This window comes from Phoenix dactylifera, unplaced genomic scaffold, assembly GCF_009389715.1.
Source record: "Phoenix dactylifera cultivar Barhee BC4 unplaced genomic scaffold, palm_55x_up_171113_PBpolish2nd_filt_p 000217F, whole genome shotgun sequence".
Classification (NCBI taxonomy): domain Eukaryota; kingdom Viridiplantae; phylum Streptophyta; class Magnoliopsida; order Arecales; family Arecaceae; genus Phoenix; species Phoenix dactylifera.
Window position 1 is genome coordinate 64,771 of NW_024067727.1, and position 21,351 is coordinate 86,121.

The window sequence follows — 21,351 nt, forward strand, 5'->3', positions numbered from 1 at the left end:
GTCAAATTGATGAAACATTAAATGAAAATAAATTATAACATATAAGAACAAGAATACATGTTTCTCATGCAAATTCCAGAAGAAGATACAGTAGGTAGACCATGAAAGGAAAAATGTAACCTAAACTCCTGTAGTACTGGCATATTTGTTAAGTGCAGATTTATTCATCCAGTAAATGCCTATAAATGGATTATATATCAGAGTCTGTATGTAGGTTCTACAATACAATTTCCTCTGTATGGTGCCCGACTGATAAGATGAGAGTCCTTTAACAAATATATTTCACTTAATGTCACAATGACCTAGTGTATACAATCAATATTTGCCACTCAAGTTTCATGGAATCACAGTTTGTATCACCATCTCATGACCTTCAAAGATTGAAGATTGTTTGAGACTAGTAGTCCACATCATTCATACAAGTAGACTCGTTAGCAGAACGCCTAACAACTAGTTTTTAAAAATCAATCTGAATCATAAGACTTTAAGAGAGCAGTCCATTAGTGGTCTTCAATCATATATATTTAAAGATCATTTACATTTACTTTATTATGGAGTCAATGAATGCTATAGGATGGCGAAGATCTGACGAGCCCCTATGAACGATCACTTCTTCACTTGTAACAAAGCTTGAGAAAACTATATGGAAGACCTTATCATCCAAAGTGCTTGAGGTGATCTTCCTCTCCTTGATTGCAATGTGCTCTTCACCCGCCTGATGAAACTTACAAGCTGGATATATTGATTAGGGAATTATCCATTTTCCTTTTGCTTGCTCAACCAATTTGCATAAGCTAACTTTTCTATGTTACTCTTGATCCTGAAAGCAACTTCTCGTCCCCTAATTTGTTCACCCAATTTCATCCCATTGGTTGCTAATTATATCTTCTTGAGCCTAACTAATTCAAAATATGGATTTCCTTTTTCTTTTAGTCTAACTTGAGAGCTTTGAAGCCTTCAATCCATGGTTTGCCAAACTAACCCGAAGAGCTTGGTTTGGGACATACTAACTTGAACCAGTATGCAACCAGTTCCATTTGACCTCTCTGTTCAAGAACCGGCGAAAACCGGCCTGAACAACTCTGAACCGTGAGAAACCGCCCAATTCCACTTGGTTCAAAGCAATTCGGGTTGATTCTGGCCATGCCATAACCAAAAAGAGAGGAGCAGGTTACAAGATGCCATTCTCATCTCTTCAAATTTGAAGGGAAGGATGGGTTTTGTAAGAAAAAACTCATACATTCTATCATAAGATAGGTCCATGATAAAAATTCAAAATCCTTGCACTAATTAAGAGGCATTGAAAGGGAGATCGCCCTAATTATAATCAGTTTCTAAATTTGTAGAGAATGGCAGAATCCGACATGTAGATCTCGTATAGATCCCTATGAAAGAGGTTCTCTTCAGTTCATCTAGACAAGGGACTATTGAATACACAACCACAAAATTTAACATTTGAATAAAAGCTTTCCTGCCTTTAATAAACTTTTTCATAAGAAAGGATCGCTAAGTCGGTACTAGTAGGCATACCGGTCGGCCACCAAACCGGTTTGACACTGGTTCGGACTGGTTCGATACTGGCTCGGCCCGGTACCGAAACGGTCACCTTAACACAGCGCACCGTTGTGGCACCGAAGTCGGTGCAAACCGATTCGCACTGGTTCCTAGCCATACCGGATGGAATCGTCTAGTTCCGTCCGGCACACATCTAGTACTGGCCGGTTTAGGCCGGTTCCGGCCTAGTACCGCTGGGTTCCGACCCCATAAGGGCTGGAACCATTTTTTTACACCAAACTGGACCGGTCAGAGACCGTACCAGTTTGGTACTTCTGACCGGACCGGTTCGGTATGGGCCGGTTCAGCATTTCTTGTTCATAAGCAATGTCATGCCCTTAAATAAAACAACTTACCACCATCTAAGCTTTGTGTTGCTTGATTCAACCATCAAAAAATGAACACTTTCTATGAATAATGATTGGAGAAGGCAAGCTCTTAGCATGTCCAAGAATATAATGCAACTTAGCCATAGCTTTTTGTCATTTAGGAGCCTTAGAAGCCTTCTATAATGTTTAACTCGTGATGGGAATGGTTGCATAAACAAAATGAAAGCTTAAGAAAACCCTAAGATTGTTTGTTTAAAGTTTAAACCACTGTCTCTCTAGTATACTTTAATTGTAAATCACATAGCAAAAATTAGAGAGAAACACAGAGAGGTGCAACCATAAGCCTACTAGCAAGATAATAACTAGACCCTTGGGTGTCTTGTCCACCTATATCGAAATAATGTAGCATATATAAATGCATGAAACGAAGGCAAAAATATTAGAGTTAAAAGAATGGGAGGATGTCAAAAGTCAAAAGCAAGAGTTCATGAAGAAGATAACGACTGAAAGAAAGATGTAGATCACTAAAACTAGTCATACAATGATATGCAAAGGTATATAGCAAATGTGTACAAAGAAAGAGAAACCATAAAAGGCTTGAAATTGCCTAAACTTGGTATCATATTTTTGATATCCAAATGCTCAACACTATATCAAGGATGAATAGTAGATTCGCTCAAAGTCAGTGACACCACAAGAGATTTTATAGTTTGTCTAATCACAGGATCATATTATTGATTTCTCATATGCTTGAGATTGTATAACAAGCGTTAGGAGAAAAAAATAGATGCAGAAAGTAGAAATGGGAGGATCACTGATAAATTTAGTTGGGAAAACCCTATACACACTGGGAAAGTAGTAGGATAAATTAGGTCAACTTCTCGTTAAAAGTCGTGTCTTTCTTAAGTAACATGGAAATGTAGGATCAATAATGATACCAAGAAAAATTTAGTATATGATAGGTGGCTGCACACATTCTATGAATGCATGTTAGGGCAAAAGAGCTGTAATAAAGTGCATTGTCTATTTAATTATTACAAGTCAAATGTTTAATTATTATAACTGCATCCATTAAGCAATCATATAGTCTCTCGGATCAATATGAAATAAAATAATATTAAAACACCTTAAAATCATAATTTAAATATTTATAAACCTTAAATAACCTTAAGAACCAAAAACTTGAAAAAACAGAAAAAAAGGAAAAAAAGGAAACCAGCACTGAACTAGTATGTATCTGCATACCAAGTGTCTGTACAGTCCCCTATTTTGAGATTGCAACTTCATTCAATATTCTGGGTCCACTCTGTGTTTAGTATTTGGCATCTATAATATCTTTATTCGTTCCCACACACGAAATCTTTTTTCTTTGATTTTTGTTAATTTGCTAACATTAAATATTTTGAGACCTATGTTCTACTTGGTCATCCAATACTTTAGAACCTCTGTGCATATCCAAGTTCCCCCTGCTTGACAGTTTGTTCTCATTCATTATATCCCTTGCCATCCTTAGGAATCTGTAAAACCCATATTTGTTTCATTAAATCCGAATCTTCCATATAGCATCTGACTTATCAATATGCCCTTCAGCTTCTTCAAGTTAATACAACAACACAAGCCTAGCAATTGTCTCATTTCTCAAGTTTGATATTCCTCCCTACTTCACAACTCATCAATTTGCCCTTAGCTCAGCTTGTTTGACTAGTATACTTGCACACACCCATTTCTTTTGAGGAAGACAAATTTTGAAGTCATAACTTTCTACATGTTTTCCTTTCTTGCCGTATTAGCCTTTGGATTTAATTAGTCATTCATAAACTTAAGCTACATTTTTCACTATTTCCTATTCATGGTAGCTCTAGGTAGATACTAGACATCATATGGTTATGGTTTCAAATTACAATTCTAAACCTCGAATGGTAGCTTATCTTGCTATATCAATTTTATCAACAAATCTTCACTGCCTGATAAGTTTGCTAGCATTTACACCTTGATGCCAACTCTGTTCATCAATTATGTAAAGCAGCAGTTCCACATGGCTGACTATTCACTGAATAATGGACTTCCCTAACAGCAACTTGAATCACATCACTATTATCATTTATGCAAATTTTGGTTTCCTATTGCATCATAGCTTGTCTTTAGTAATGCTGCTAACTCAATCAACATCAATAACTTCCATCCGGCAGTTCCTGACAGGCATTATCTTGGTCATTTGTCTATGGATTTTGATCATCATCTTAAATTTTAGCCAACACGATGGCATGTTTCTATTCAATCTTTCTCAAGACTGTCATTGCACTCCCTCTATCAATCTCTTACATTCTTATACATTATAATATGCCATAGAGTAAATTCATCATTATGCAATGGCATGTTTCTATTCAATCGTTCTCAAGACAGTCATTGCACTCCCTCTATCCTCTATCAATCTCTTACATTCTTATACACTATAATATGCCATAGAGTAAATTCATCATTGTGCAAATTCTTGGTTCATGCTACATCACAATATCATACCAATAAAAAGATGCGAGTTGCGGACATCAGAGAGAGTGAAATACAAGTTGTTTACATTGCATTGGATGTTACATGTAACTACAATGTTGGCTGCACATGTTAAGGCCATAGAATTATACATAGTAATTTTCACCGAGAAACTATATACAACTTGTGGTCAATTGCAGTTTTTATCAAAGTCCGCCGTACCGATACCGGTCCATACCGGCCGGTACGGATCCCAATAAAAAGTTTTCAATATCGGATCCCACGCTGATCATATACCGGTCCCAGCCCGGACCGGTTCATACCGGCCAGTACGGGCCAGTACGGCATACCCTGATTTTTATTAACCAGCATTCTTGAAACATTTGTAAAGCCGTCGACTTTTAGCCATATGACAATGATAAATCCTCAAACATAAGCTGAGCATGGAACTAGAACATAAGAATAAAAGAGTTTAACCTTACTTTTTGGGGAATGAGAGAGACTGAGCTGGACAAAGTCAATGTGGATGTAAGGAGGAATCCGGAGATTAAGGAGGTGCATGGCACCTGCAATTACCTGTTATGATTCATTCCATCATTAATAAAGCAACAAAATCCAAAAAAAACCAAATAAAAATGAAAATTTCAGCAATGTCTGTTGATCATCTTTTTTAATAGTAGGATAAATGAAAAGAGGGACAAAATTGAAAGTCTAATCTTTATAAAGTAGCATTAATAAAGGGGAAAATATGGGAAATTCAGTCAAGATGTCATTCTTACGTGAATGCATCTTTTACGGCGCATTGAAGCCAGCAAATTCCATATTGTCAGGCAGACGATTTTGCCCTCCTCATTCCTCTACCATTAGATGAGCAGACCAACATAAAAAACAACTAAAACCAATATCTTGCAGCCACTCAGCTTGGCACGGACCCACGGGACAGATCGACATATGGAGTGTGGCAATAAGTAAGTTGGCGTAGTTGAACAATGATAAAATAGCAGGAACAATCGTGGGAGATTTGGGAGGAGGGAAGAGAAAAAAGAGGGAGCAGTGATATGGCGAATTATTTCCTATGTCGGTTTGACTTAACTCAAAAAGAAATGGAAAGCTTTTTCTAATTACTTTCCTACCATCGATAGATTCGTTCGACACCTCAGGTGCGGCACCCACCTTCGACACCTTCAGTGCGGTTCTCCACGTTTGACAACTCTGACATCAATGGTTCTCCCTCAAGTGCACCACCAAGTGCCCCCATTGACTACAACTACCAAAACCTTGGTGGCCACCTCCCGGGGGTTTGTTAGTGGTGATGAAGGCAAAATGCTAGCAGTGAAGGAAGAGGGAAGCAGGGTGAGGGCGAGGAAGAGGTAAAGATGGTACTGGGAGAAGTGATAAGAATACATGGCACATGCAGAGGAAGGGGAAGGAAGAAGAGCACTAGTAGGAGGAATCTTTTATTCTTTTGCTTTAATTTGTCTTATCTGGGAAAGGCAATCCAGCTAATCTGTGCACTAGCAGAGTGGTAAAAAAAAAAGTATATTGATATGCTCGGTGGTGCATGCACCAAGCTGAGCAATCTACAAATCTCGGTTTTAGTTGTTCCTGATGTTAATCTACTCATCCATCATAAACTAAATGAACTGTGGAGGCATAAAATATCCATTCGATGGTACAACTCCCAGGCATAAATGCCCCATGAAAAATGCCATTTGCTGCAGAATGGCAAATTTACTGAATTTTCCTGTAACTTTTCTTTTACTATATCTTTTCTTTTATGTTCTGGTATACTCCTTTAATATATGCTTTAGAAAAACTCATATAGCAACTGCAATATGCTCCTGACACCCAAGCTACCTGGAGATGATAGAGATTAATGTCTTCCATATTAGTGAATAGTGACAGCATGTTAGATCTCTGTCAATTTAAAGTTTTAACATAATATGTTTCAAACAATGAGGCAAACCTGATAAGCACTAAATAATTGTTTTCTAAGTAAAAGCATTGCCATATAATGAGTACTGACAATTGGCAGCCGCTATGTTTACTCTTGACTTGCTTTAAGTGCAGATGGTTATATCCACAAAGGAGAGGTGCATTTGGTTTCTCAAACAACGACCTAACTACTGTAGATTGACTTTGTTGGTCAGAAATCCTATTTTAGCTCTATCTGATTATGGCAATCCGAAAATTTGCATTAACATACTCAAGGATTCTTTTGCCATCTACAATTGCACACTAATTAAACCAGATGAATGATCTAATTTTTTTTACTCTTTGACATGAGCATTTAAATATGGGTAAGCATAGGTAGACTTCCTCAAGCATGCACTTAAATGTTTTCAACTATATAATGCAGCAAAATGATATTTTGAAGTGCATGGTTTCCAAAACAGCCAAAATGGGATGGTACAACCGGCATTGTATCATTTCAGCGCTAAATTGGCATTGGTATAAATGTTGGGATGCTGAAACAGCTGTATTGGTAGTTACCAACTGTACTAATCTATACCAGTCCATACCAATGTATATAGGCAATATCGTACCGACCATACTTGTCAATATCGAGAAGTTTTCAATTTTTCTGAAGGTGACAGTTTCAGTATGTACCATCCACATCAGTACCATATTGATATCGTACTGTTCCAATGGAAAAACAGTACGGAGTTAAAACCTTGCTAAAGTGCATTCTCTTATAAAAGCATAAAAATTGCCAAACAAAATAACAATAAATAGCCTGCATTAGGAGAGACACAGAGCTCAGAGAAAAAGATAGCCAAAGAGATTCTTTATAATCATAAAACTACATACCTTATCTACTAGCCCATGGATAACCAAACTAGCCTTTTTGTCCTTTGGCGTTGGCTGCAAAAATTCAAATACGATACCTAAGACTGGTTGGGAAATTTTACATTAACAAATACAATTTTCTCATTAATCTAGGGCTTAAAAAATTTGGATTAAAATGTCGATGAACTAAACACAGAAATGAATATATTTTTTCTTGTAACCTTTAATTTTCTTGAGTGGATGTAGGATAATCAACTCAAAGGAAAAATAATATAGAGCAAGCAAGCTAGTAAAGTTCTCTCAGCTAAAATTCTTTAAGACATCTTCTAATCAAACTTTGCTTGAAGATAAATTCTTTGTATATTTGACAGCAGCTTGCAGCTTTCCCCATATTTCAAATTTCTTATATTTCCTAACAATATCCTCCATAAAGTTCCCCTACTTCCTACGTAATTTTATTTAACTCTTTGATAAACTCTGCGACTCATCCACAAATGTTCCCTTCATCTTGAACCACAATTTTTGACAATACGTAATTAAAATTTCAATCTTGTAAATATTCCCTTCTATTTGAACCACAATCTTTGGCAATATGAAATTTACTTTTGAATCCTTTTAAGATTGCACATCAAAGGCAGAGAATAACAAAAGGCTTAAAATTGAAACTGAGGTGGATGTAGTACAAATAGGAAGACAGAATCAAGGCAAATGCATGTAAAGAGGCTAAGATACTAGTTGAGTGAGGTAAAAATGATGACAAATGCATGTAAAGAGGCTAAGATACTAGTTGAGTGAGGTAAAAATGATGACGAAGCAATTACAAACACTTAAATCTCCTACATGCATGAAGTCAGGGAACATGTTTAGTATAATTACAAATGCAATTTGGAACAAGTGTAATGGAGGAATACAAAGGTGCACAGCGTGAGGATGAGATGGTAAAGAAGCAGTTGAGATAATCAAATTATCTGCAACAATGCAAACAAAGAAATAAGAACCTTGATGAAGAAAGAGCTAGGATTTGCTCAAAGGATTTGGAAAGAAGGGTAGATCCGATAGTATGCAAAATCAGCTCATCTTATAATCTGTGCTAATGAGATTTACCATAATAGTCCACATCAAGTTATGCCATGCCATACCGAACCAAGCAGTATGTAGCATACGTTACCATACCGGTTTAGTACTAGTACACACTACGCCGCGCGTGCGTGCGGGGGGTGGGGGAGAGGGGGGCACTCAGTACACTGAACCAGCTCCGTTCCGGGCGTACCAACATAGTAACAGGGTGGCACCGATACAGACTCCGGTATCGAGATGGCGTACCTTAGTCCACATTATGTGAAAACATCTTTCCTATTTGTCAAATTGTGTTCTTGCTTGTGAATGATCATTTAGCGCTCAGAGAGAGAGAGAGAGAGAGAGAGAGAGAGAGAGAGAGAGAGAGAGAGGACCATTTAGCTATCTAACAAAAGCCAAATGAACAACAGTCACTAGTGCAAGCATTTGAGCGCCCACATCAACGAATGAGGAGAAAAAGGAGATGCAACTAGAATAGGTACAAAAATTAAAACCAAATGCATATAATACATTCAGTATTTAATAGAATTAAAGATGAAGCTTCAAAAAACTATCAACCCATGACATTGTAAATCAATGTGCTCTTAAAAAAAGAAAATGAACGAACGTAATCAGTATCAGAGAAAACAAATACATGGATAAATCTACACACACACACAAGCGACTATCATCACTTGTGTGTATATATAATTATGATTTTTGACCATCATCACCACCCCTGTTCTAGCCTTCTGCCGACAAAATTTTCTATGTGCACTCAACTCTAGATGGAGAATGTTTCATGGAAGGCTGACCAGATATCTACAAATGGCTATAAAATTGGAGTCAGAACTCTAAGAATCAATATTAAATCCCTTGGTGAGGAAACTGCAGGCAAGGAAGGGGCCTGCAATGAAACCTAGTAAGGACAGCCGGTACGGAGACCTACCTTGCTGAGTTGCTGGTCAGATTTTAAGCTCATCCATCCTGGAAATTACCTTCCAAAATTTCCCTTTGCCTGAAGAATCTAGCCTAGAGGATAACAAGGTTCTGCATAGAGAATTGTGCTCATCTCTAAGCCACAAATAATAAGCAAAAAGGCAATTTGAAACACTGTGATAGAATATTTACATTTACATGCCAAAGCTTCATCTCATGTCAAATCCAAGCATGTTTAGAAATGTAGCCTCTCAAATTTCTTTAACATTGAAGTTTACTAAAGAAAATGCTGCCAATAAAGTTCAAAGATAAACACATGATATAGGCGACGAGATTATTTATATAAATCAAACAACTTATAAGATGATTCAGTTATGCTACACCTTGTAAGAAATCAATACACATTTTTTTTCTACATGTTTTGATGACCTACAGATGCAGAGTAGTCCCACTGCTCCCAGATGATTCCATAGGCCTTTTCATCGAAGAACTTGGCCCTTTTCATTTCAATAGAATTCGAGTGCATGATAGTTACATTACTAACATTTTGAATTCACTGCAGAACGAGAAGACTAGGAACAATTCGTGTTATAAGTTGCAATTGGACAAGAAACTGGGATAGCCTTGACAAATTCACAAAAAGCAGCTTCATCAAGTACATAATATCAGGGATGCACGTGCACTAGATGCACGACGAGCATGAGAAGGTGGATGGAACTGTTTATAAAAAGCAGCTTCCTGGATTGTGTATGCATAGGAACGCCTGCAATTATGGAATCATGTAGTCAAGAGCTTAAATTGCCCATTGGACGAAGCTCGATGATGATCAAGAACAATATCTAGCTGTCCAAAGCATTGAAGTACACGAGTATCTAGCAAGGTTCGCCCACCAGTTGTGTACCACCCCGTATTAAAAGTTTCGTACCATACCAATACCGAACCAAGACTCGGTACGGGGGCGTACCAAGCCCCGGTATGCCAAACTAACCCCCTTATTGAGTGTACCGACATTGTCTCAGCATGGTACCGGTATGGGATCTGATACTGAGACGGCAAATCTCAGCATCTAGAGCATCAAAAATTCAAAATCAATGAACAAAAAGAGACTGACTTACAGCCCAAGTTTTCTATAGATTTAGAGAGTTTTATTTTGTATAAATTAAGTCATAAAAGGATGATAAAAGTCAAGTTTGACATTACATTCAGAGACAATTGTGAAACGCATATCAAACAGAATGAAAATTGATACTTGTGAATGCTAGGGCATCTCCTATTTTATGTGACACACCACAACCTGACCTGATGGTGGTGGATGTTTGAATTAAGTCATTAAAACTTTAGAAGTCAGCCTACATGGGAGTGCTCGGCAAATGAAGACCCATAAAGCCAAACCCAGTTAGTTGGGGAAAGAATGGTTGGCTATGATGATGGTAACAAGTTCTATTTTGTATATGGAGCTTCCTTTGCAAGGTTTAATATTCATGGCACAGTTTATATTACAGTATACGGAATAGTAGCATGGGCCCAAGCAGTAGACTTGTTTCTTAAATAGGATTTTCTGATTTTAGTCAAGTTGGATAAGAGCCAGTTATCAGGTTCCTTAGGGGATCCATCTTGTCATAAAGTGGCCTCAGATATTATTTTTACATGGTGCTTTAAAGTCTTTTATTTTATGTATTTTACTATATCATTTTATGTCAAGAATTTGCAGGTTACAAAGATGAATATGATACAATTTAGATTACATATTTCTAGTTGCATGTTCAAGGTAACTACATCTTTTGTACAAATCTCATTTTTAAGATAGCAGAGTCTAATTATAGGCAGAATACTAGTTAATGATCAAATTAGGAGAAGTCAGTACTAACTGAAGATTGAACATAACTAAAGCACAACTTGTCACTTCTTTTCTGCCAATCTTGCAGCAACATGTTAACCAAAAAGTGACATAAGGAAGCTTCTGCCAACCTCACTTCTAAAGTACTTATTGCAGAAGCGCCTCAATATCAGTTGATAGACAATTTGCAGCACCACAGCAAACAGATGCTTTGATTTATTACATGGTGGAGGCACGCAGATTATTCACATGCTTATCCACTGAGACAATATTCCTGAACATACAAAACTATCCTATTGTTGTAAAGGAGAAAATATGATCATGATGGAAAAAGTTGCGTTAAAATCATAGGCAAGTAAAATTAAGATATGTAGATGGGAATGTCTTGAGACAACCAATGAAAACAAAGAAGCTTATCCCTGCATACTGTCATATGCACATCAGTTTATCTTTAAATGTAAGCCTTACATCTCAATATTTTATTTTATACAGCATTCTTCATGCATAAATATTTCAATATAGAGTACTGCTGCAATGCATTAATGGCCTAATACTATTTGATACATAAATACAGAAATGCTAGCTTATATACCTGAAGATTTACTATCACAATTTTCCCCCCACTGCGGATAGTTTTTAGAGGCAAGTTGCAAGCAGGAGTGATCTGCAAACTGCACAGAGTAGGTTTCGTAAGGCCCTGTTGCCTGAGAAAGCATCAAAACAGCAGTGCAGGACATCATGGGTCACACCTGACTGCAAACTTCTTATGCATAATAAAGAGTGTAGGCCATAGGAAAATATTTTTAAAAATGAAAATGGCCAGATAGAATAAGGATAGCAGAAAGTCAAGCATCTTGCGAGCTCTCCAAAGACTATATTTCAGCCGGGCCAATCAATTCACACTTGATAATTGATAAGGTAGAATATCATTTTTCTTTTCTTTTTCATTAAGAAAATACATCTTGTATGCCAGTAATTGAGCATATGCTCCTCTAGAACTACTAGAGTTATATTTTTCCCTAACTTGGAAACCATCTCAAACTCTGAATCAGGTCATGCGTTCTTCTAAGTAAGTGCAATTAAAAGGTGCTTCAGTATCTCCATCTTCTGTTGGGTTGAGTACTGCTTGTTTCATATGCTATCTCCATATCCTTTTGGATTAACTACTTCACATAATCTGGTGAACACCTCCATGTTGCCTTGAGACAAAAAAAGAATGAAAGACTGTGCAATGTTATATTTCAACTAGCTTATACTGAGTAGTCTTACAGATTATACTAGGGCAGTTATAAATGAAAAGGTTAAAATATGTTTACAGAAAAATTTTGAAGGTACATCACAACTGGAGCTATTTTTGACAACATAAAAAGACAAAAATGGCAAATTCTGGTTTGACATTGTCATCTCTTTTGATTCCATCCAGCATCTCAATATAATGTGTTTTCCTTCACTATTATATGAAGAAATTTTTGAGCTTCACCAGCATTTTTAACCATCAGCTTTTACTACCTAATCCTTTTCATTTTGTCAAACAGAATTATTTTGATTCTGAATTATATAATGCATTTGCTGGTTTCCCATCACTGGTACACATGCACTTTATCATGTTTATATGCTTCTTTATGAGAAACGCATGTCCATAAGGTCATAGATAGAAGTAAGGATGATAACATGGATGATAACATGAAATCCTTGGAAATTAATAGTTAAGCCGCCTTCACTATGAGTTTATCAGATAATTCTCAATGCAAACTTCCTTACATAATGTTTAGGGAGAATAATTAGATTGTATTCAATGATTCAAATGATGGAAACAGATACCAGGAAATGATCACTAAATAAGTGATAATATTGTTGCTCCAGTGCGAATGTGACCATTACCTAGTCCCCAGACATAACACAATGTCGGCTGTTCTACAATGCTTCTCTGCAAAATTCATCTCCTTTGGCGGCAAAGCATCCTGCAACATGTGTAAGAATATTCATATTTGACGCATGTGGGGAGGCAGGAAAGACCTGACATGCACACAGAAAATATATGTCGTATAACATGTTTAGAAGCTATAGACTGAAACTAATGCACATCCACATATACACATATTTCTTGAAGCTTAAAGAGGGCAAGATTGAATGCCTGCATTAATTGCACATATCTGATGTCCAGATATCAAAAGTGACACATGTTCTCCAGTTCATTCTATGAACTCAAGAAATCTTAATCCGTTGTTAGATGATGTTCTTAGGAAAATCAATTGACCACTAAAGTTTTAAAGAAGCATGGAATGCTTGTGGAATGTTGTAAAGCTCCTAATATAATTGAACCTAGAGAAGAGACTCAGATATTTTAATCATCAACTAGTAACCTTAGGCAATGCACATAAAATAGTTCAGGTTTGATCAAAATTTTTTAAGATTTTCAGTATGCTCAAAAAATGATACATGTTCTACAAATTTGTTCATATATAAATATCAGCTCAGTTTTCCATAGAAGTGAGTCACCTGAAAAGGAAATAATGCATCGTTTTGTTATTAATATTCATGACCAGAGATTATCAAGTACCAGTAGAACAAAGAAGCCAGATCAAATTATAAGTCCATTAAGAAACTGCTGACAGCTTCCCAAAATTTATAGTAATGTCTTCAGATTCTCATGCAAATCACATATCAATTCATGAAAGGAAAATAACTTTTCTGGAGCTTCTAATTTTACTCTTACTGAAATTTGAATGAAATCTAACCATTAGACCCATGCTGCATTAATTTAGCTCAATAATGACTCGTCTTGTTGGTATGCTGGTCAAGTCCATTGGTTGATAGATTTTACTAACCCTGCAGTATCTAAGAGACCCAAATACTAGACTGAGGTTAAAAAAAACTGACTTATTCATCCATTCACATTGATGGATATTTAAGTAAACTTCTAGACATGTGAACCTTGCACCTCAAGATAAAACATCAACCAAAAGCTCCTCATTAAACTACTACACCATTATGACAGAAGAAAGTTAAATTGATATGGTCAGGGTGGGAGATGGAAATGTCAAACCTTGTATGATAGAGCTGTCAAAAGGGGATCAATCACCATGGGGAACATTTGATGTGAAGAGTCTACAACAAGAAACCACACAAGATAGAAATGAGGTTGTCTATCAGCTAGTTGTTGAACTATATTAGAAACATTTTGGGTAGCATTTTGGGTTCATCATTATGCATAGCAAGACATGCACCAAACTGATTGAAACCTCATTCCACTTTCACCTCTGATCATCAGATTTGACATATTCATGGTAACAACATGTAAACTTAAAACTTAAACATCACATACAAATGCTTAATCGTAAGCATTCATAAGTCATGAAAACATGTCCACCACCAGAATATTTTTAAGTTACCCATGATGTTCAATATCTAAAAAGAACCCCTTAATAGCTTCCTTTTCACCAATGTAGAGCTACTTCATTAATAGTGAGTAATAAAATTATCTAACACCTTTCATCCTTGAAATAGATTAACAAATGTCACAACTTTTTAGTATCTCCTTCAGATATGTTTGCAGAATAGGACGGTACCACCAGTACCATACCATTCTGTTGGGATTCCTACTGGGATAGGGCCTAGGTCACCAAAATGAGCCTAAGATAGGTGTCCCATCAGGACAGCTCGGTAGTGGCCAACACAATTGGGACGATGCTGGTATCCATCGCCTAGACTAAATCGGGTTGGTACCAAATGGTACTGAACCCAACATTACTGGTACCAAGGCATCCCAATGAAGATGCCCCATTTAATCTCTTTTTAAAGAGAAATGTGGGAAAAGCGGGGGGCAGTTGGGTACTCTGATGCCTTTAGGCATCTTGTAACAAACTTTTGACCCCAAGATAGAAAGAGAGGAGAGAAAGGAGAGGAGAGGATGAAGGGAAAGGAGAGTGGTTTTTGCTCTCCCTAGGGAGGGGTCACCAGCGGATTAACAAGAGAAAGGCACTTCATTTGGGTGAGGCCCTTTGATCTTTTTTCCCAAAGTAGGCGAAAATCAGAAAAAAAGGAGGAACTTATGTCAAATTCTTTTATTTCAATTTTGGATATGTTGTAGGGTGGAGAGTAGCCTACAACATGTTGATATTTATTTTTTCTCTTTGGCAATATATTTTTATGAATTACATATTTTCCATCAAAATATTAATAAAAATAAAACATATGAGAATTTAGTGTGAAAAAATTGCAGCATGATGCATTTAATTAATTTATAATCATTTATTTAATTTATAATCATTTAATTAGTTTTTAATAAAATAATTTAATATTTTCCAAATTTATTCAAAATCTGAAATACTATTACCAGATGTCCTAAAGTATCAATGTAATTTTTAAATTATATTATCATGCATTTCAATAATTATTGGATATTTCATGCTTTTTAGACTATTATTAATGGAGAATAAATAAAAATTTGAGAAAGATTAGTTAACTGTAACAGACATGGAATTACCATCTTGTATTTTATTGATTAACATGTTAGAAAAAATACTTTAAAATTAAAAAATGATTTAATTATTAAAAACATGGAACAAACATTAATTAGTGAGAACAACACTAGACTACTTACCTTGCATTTTGTTCATCGACAAAAAAAAACATAATTTTAAAATTATTTTTAAAATAAAAAATCAAAAGTTATTTATGAATCATGAATAATATATGATAAGATTCTAGCAAAGTAAAACGGGCATCAAAAAAATGTCTTGTGAAACTTGATTTGAGTGGATGATAAGTAGGGAGCACAAATTTTCGGTTGGCCAATGGCTTCTAACAAAAAAGGTTAGAACGAGCACAATACCAGATAGCGCCATAGAAGGATGGGCTCGGAGAGACATCATTAGGTAATATAATCCTTGTGGCATGGACAATAAAGGAGGTGGGACTCACCTGATTCAAATAATATCTAGCAAATAGCTATAGTGATGTGCAAAAGTGTACCAACATGTTCGAGGACGTTAAATAAGCAATGAGGGCAAATTCTAAAGGAAGCAAAGTAAGTGGCCAAACATAAGCGGGCTTCGCAGGACCGTAGGGCAATTGAGGCCAATAGTCAATATGGCAGGAATATGAAGGTAGTGGGAGTGAGCAGTTTGATCCAAATGATATGGAGGCTTCTGAGATGTAGGAGGATATTCAGGCCTCTAAGCAAGCACAATGGAAGTACGAAGAGAACATGAGGCATCATAAACAATTTGGGGCTTCACATTATGCAAGAGGTGGTGGGTCCGGTATATTCAGGGGAAGGCACATAGCTATGCCGGACTCAATCAACCAAAGGTGACTGTTACGGGATCAAAAACCTATTTAGTACAATTCTGAAAGCGAAGGAATTACGACATCGATCGGGCGACACACCCAAATCCATTAGCTACACATCTTCGAATAGATGACTATATCAAGAAGGATAAGCAGCAGATGATAGGGGTCATTATAGCCAACAGGTTTGATTACTATCAAATACCGACTTAGGCTGCAATGAGTGGTTTCTTCCAAAACATGATTACCTAAGTCTAGAAGCAAAGTCCAGATATTGAGCCTCCCACTCAGTATGAGATACACAGGCTATATTTGAAGATAGAGCTTGCTTGACGGTTTGAAGAAGCGCATTAATAGATATAAGCAACAATATCAATTATATGGCATGACACTGATGTGTGAAGGATGGTCTAGGTTGACTAAGAGCATCATTTACTTCCTAGTATACTTTCTTTTAGACATCAATTGATGCATCTAACTGAATCCACAATTCTAAATACATACTGGGTCTGATGAAGAAGATATTTGAGGATGCTGGGTCACAATATGTCGTCTAGGTGGTGACAGATAATGGTCCCTAGTACAAATAAGGAGGTGAGAATATAATGAAGGACATGCAACATATTTACTGGACAACATGTGCAGCCCATTGTATTGATCTGATGATAAAAGATATTGGGGACCTACCACGATTTAAGTTAGTTGTAGAGTACGGATAGGCTATCTCAAAGTATATATACAATCACACATGCGTCCTTGCATTGATGAGGCAACATGTAGGTGAGGAACTACCATGGCCAGGGGTGACTTAGTTGCCACATATTACCTAGCTTTAAGGAGCCTCTTTAATAATAAAGTCGGTCTCAAAACTATGTTTACATTCAATGAGTGGAAGACAAGCAAGTACGTAACTCTGTTGATGGCATGAGAATCAAGGGGATCGTGTTGAACAATGCATTCTAGGATTGATGTGCAAATGTTGTAAATGCAGTGGAGACTTTGCATAGGGAGTTGCGAATGGTTGACCATGAGAAGTTTCCATGGATTGGTTTTCTTTATCCAAAGATACGGGATGCCAAGCAACATATTATTGATGCAGTGGCTATAAGGAAACGTCCCCTTACATTCAGATTATTGAGGAATGAGGATAGATGGGACCGCAGATGGACAAGGAGTTGCACCTGGCAGATATACATGATCTTAAGTGAAGTGTTTACTTTAACTAATCTTTCTTACATCTTGATTATTGCAAATTTTGTACTTTGTTATACGTAACCTACAAGTTGAATCCGAAGTACCAGTGGAAGAAGTGCTAGGCTTCAATAAGGAGCTGCTTTGAGTAGTCAAGGCACTCATGCAGCGAATGTCCCCAGATCATGGCTACACTGCAAAAGTAATTAGTGAGGTAATATACATAGAAATGCACTATATTTCACATTTAAATGGCATTAACATGAAGTCCTATGTATCTGATCAGGGGAAATATTCCACAAAAAATGCGAAGTTTTGTGGAAAATGGAGCTCAACAATCAGTAAGTAGGATGTCTCCAAGCACCCTTAGGAAATTATTCTAATAGGAAATCATAAAATTTTATTGCCCCTGAGATTTGTCATCCTAGCAAGGGAGTGCTGGGTGCAGTGAGGCACCCATGCACCTATCTTAAGGAAGATTGCCATCCGAGTCCCATTGCAGCCTGTCCTTAATCCATAATAAAGTGTGAAATTGATTAACGAGCAAGCGGCTGCACAACTTGGTATTCACACACTATAAGATGAGATTGATACAGAAGTATTTGAATCAGGGCAAGGAAAAGAAACGGGAAGACCCATTGGTAGATGACTTCATTCATAACAAGGAAGATCCGATGTTTGGATTGGTGTTGGATCAGTTGTCTCAAGAGACGTAGATGCTAAATGAGCCAAGGGCTCTTCCATGACTGGACAAAACCATGGCAAAGGAGTTGAGGGTGCATCATGTAGACAAATGGGTAGAGATGCATATCTCACCCACCATGAGTTAGACCCGATAGAAGAGACTCGAATGGAGTATGAGGATTCTAGTATGAGGATTCTAATCAGCGACTCGATCATTAGATGTTCGGGTCATAACATGGCATACGAGCCTTCAAGGCTAGTCAGCATGGTGAGAAAGGCAAGTCTAAGGGGCACTCACTAGTCATCGATCCAGACAACACACGAATCCGAGAAGATGACAATGAGGCTCCAGAGCCATCAAATCTCAGCTTGCCTAGGTCGTCTCGTGATAATAACATTAATGATAATAATAGTTCGAGTGATGGGTCTAGGAGACCAAAGTGGATATGATGGATAGTTTGGAGGAGGTGGTGGTGCTCAAGGCTTAGTCCATTAACTAGCGAGGTAGAGTTTACACATGCCATGTAGGATAAGGACCATAGAGCCTAGACTCAAACTAGACCTAAAAAGAAGACACTATCCTGCACAAGGAGAGGATCCAGGAGTGATGCAGCCAAAGCACCTAGGATCAAGGTTATGGGGATAGATATCTAAAGAGGTTGGAGGCTCAATTGCAAAAAGCTACGTTCAAGGGAAGAAGATTATATGTGCACCTGGCACATTAGAAGCTAAGCTGATGGAAAAGCTCAAACATGAGAAAAAAGGAGCTGTTACATAAATTAGACAAAGTCAACATCAGTGACACATCAGTCTATGCATCAGATAGCTATAGTCGACAACAGATCTCATCGTAAACTGAAGGTGGATCTTTCGGCTCACTAGATAGTTAGAGTGGGCATTATGCTCCATCCACATACAATCCATTTGGTTTCTTCCACTTATAATATCTTGTGAGATCCGACTCTGCACCTTACGAGTATAGATAGGGATCAGAGTATGATGTTGCTTCCTATTATCCTAAGCACGAATGGTCAGGCTCTAAAAAGTACAAGATCTACACATCCACGACATTAGGAGTCACAATAGGCCATTATCCGACATCTTATGACCAACAAGGATGGGGACAATAAACATGCCGAACCACCGGCAAGACCCAGATGCATACAAGAGGCATCAACATTCTCCATGAGATTAAGACTATCAAAATCAGTTACTATGATTTTCCTTTTACAATACTACATTGTATTTTCCATTCTTCACTCATAAATGATGTTAATTAATTGAAAACCAAGTGACCATACCATTATAAACCCTTAATTATCCATATCCATTAAAAATAATTCTTGAATACTGATGCAAAACAAGTTCATATTTAGGTGAAGAAAACCAAAAATTTCATGCAAAATAAAAAAAATCAATTTCTAGCCATCCCGATATGGGACCTTTATGAAGTCTTGTGCCATGTGTTGGTACAAGATGGCCTACTACCATAACAATCCAGGCAAAGTGGGTATCAGGCCCGACATTGGTTTTTAAAACCTTGCTCTCAAAAGTAATACCATGTCCAAACATCCCCATGCACTAACAAAACCCACTGAACATGAATAACTTCTGAGATCCCAAGAGCAAAATCCACAAGTTTTTGACTCTAAAGGAATGACCAACCAAGATGGCATTTGCATGGTCAAAAATAAATTCCATGATACTCCTTCCAAAACATCCAAGAAATGGTCATCTCGATGTACTACAAAAATTGTCAAGTAATGCGATTAGATGTTTAGATTCATACATTTTAAGAAATATTTGGTTCTTCAAAATCATGTCAAAGACCAATTCTATAATTGTTAAAACAATCAAGCTGATTATTTCCTTCCATAAATCTCAACAAAATAATAGAGTAACAAAAAAAATTCTCTTGCTGAATTACATGCATATGAAACATATATTATTGAAAATCAATTTCAAATAACTAACTGATTACTTTAAGATGACCTTCTGAATTAAATTAGAAGAAAAATTTGTTCAAATAATATAAATTCTAATGATCTGTTGGAGTTATCAAGAATAACCTGAAAAGACATTTTCATTAAGAATCATTCCAAATTGCAAAATAAATGCATCTACATTATGCATGTTGGCTAATGAAATGCAACAAATTAGATCAACAGCATGTCACCTCCCAATCAAGAACCGTGTCCTTAAGTTTGGCTCCACACTTTGTGTCAGCACAACGTCTTGGTGTCTCTTTCATTCCAATAGTCTCAACCTCAAAATCTCTAAGGTACCTTCAGTCATAGAACATAGTAGCATCAAAGAGTGAGAAGAACAAATTTTTCATGTTTGACTCAGTCACTCAAGTATAAAGAATGTCAACCATATGAGTATAGAAACGTAGGATTTGCAGAAGGCAAAAAAGGTTATGAAAAAGGACATAAAGAGCCATTAAATGCTAAGCATAATTTTATAGAACAGAACAAAGTTAAAAGCCATACTCGGTACCACATGAAGGGCAAATTTCTCTGAAGGAATTTCCATGCAATTCAGCAAGTTTTTCCCTTGGTATACCAGATCGAAGATGAAGGCTGTCTACATTCTGGAAAACACACATAAAGATAAGAGTGCCATCAAAATTGAAAGCTTACATGCCTAACACATAAAGTTCATAAAATGGTCTCAACAACTTTAGAACCAATGTATAAAATAAACGGAAAAACACATTACAACCAAAAGAGCCCTTCAAGCAAACAAGAATATACAGTGTCTATAGTAGCACTCTTTATCATAGTTTTCCCAATGGAGTAAAAGGTAATATCTAAAGTACGTGAGCGATTAATATGGCTATTAGCATTCCTAAGAACTTGCGATATATGCCAAATGTGTAATTGTCCTAAGTTCCTGATGTTTCAGCCCCCAAAACTCAGACATTTCCATACAATACAACTTACAAATATATCAATATCTCACCTATTAGACTAAATGGACTGGTCAGCAGCACTTTTTGTTTTGACATACATACATATATACGTAAGTATGTATGTACGTATGTATGTACGTATGTGCGTGTCTTCATGAAATGTAGCATGAAAGAAAAAGAAGAAAGACATTACCAAAAAAGAAAAAGAATAAAAAAAATCTGATACAGAAAGTGGCCAAACACTTCACAAGAATAATTCTTTAGCATATAAAATATTT

At 36.7% G+C, this 21,351-nt stretch overlaps 1 protein-coding gene across 4 annotated transcripts in view; it reads right to left on the minus strand.

The window, feature by feature from the left end:
- LOC103713295 (NAD-dependent protein deacetylase SRT1) overlaps positions 1 to 21,351 on the minus strand; it is a 39,071-nt gene that overhangs the window by 5,699 nt on the left and 12,021 nt on the right. The window contains exons 5-10 of one of the 4 annotated variants that reach the window (XM_039117418.1): positions 20,652 to 20,752; positions 20,336 to 20,444; positions 12,874 to 12,953; positions 11,585 to 11,696; positions 7,182 to 7,235; positions 4,848 to 4,946 (exon numbers count right to left, since the gene is read on the minus strand). In XM_039117418.1, the coding sequence (XP_038973346.1) occupies positions 4,848 to 4,946; positions 7,182 to 7,235; positions 11,585 to 11,696; positions 12,874 to 12,953; positions 20,336 to 20,444; positions 20,652 to 20,752 (555 nt within the window). The remainder of the gene's footprint in view (positions 1 to 4,847; positions 4,947 to 7,181; positions 7,236 to 11,584; positions 11,697 to 12,873; positions 12,954 to 20,335; positions 20,445 to 20,651; positions 20,753 to 21,351) is intronic. The other 3 variants (XM_039117420.1, XM_039117419.1, XM_039117421.1) reach the window with 3 other exon arrangements.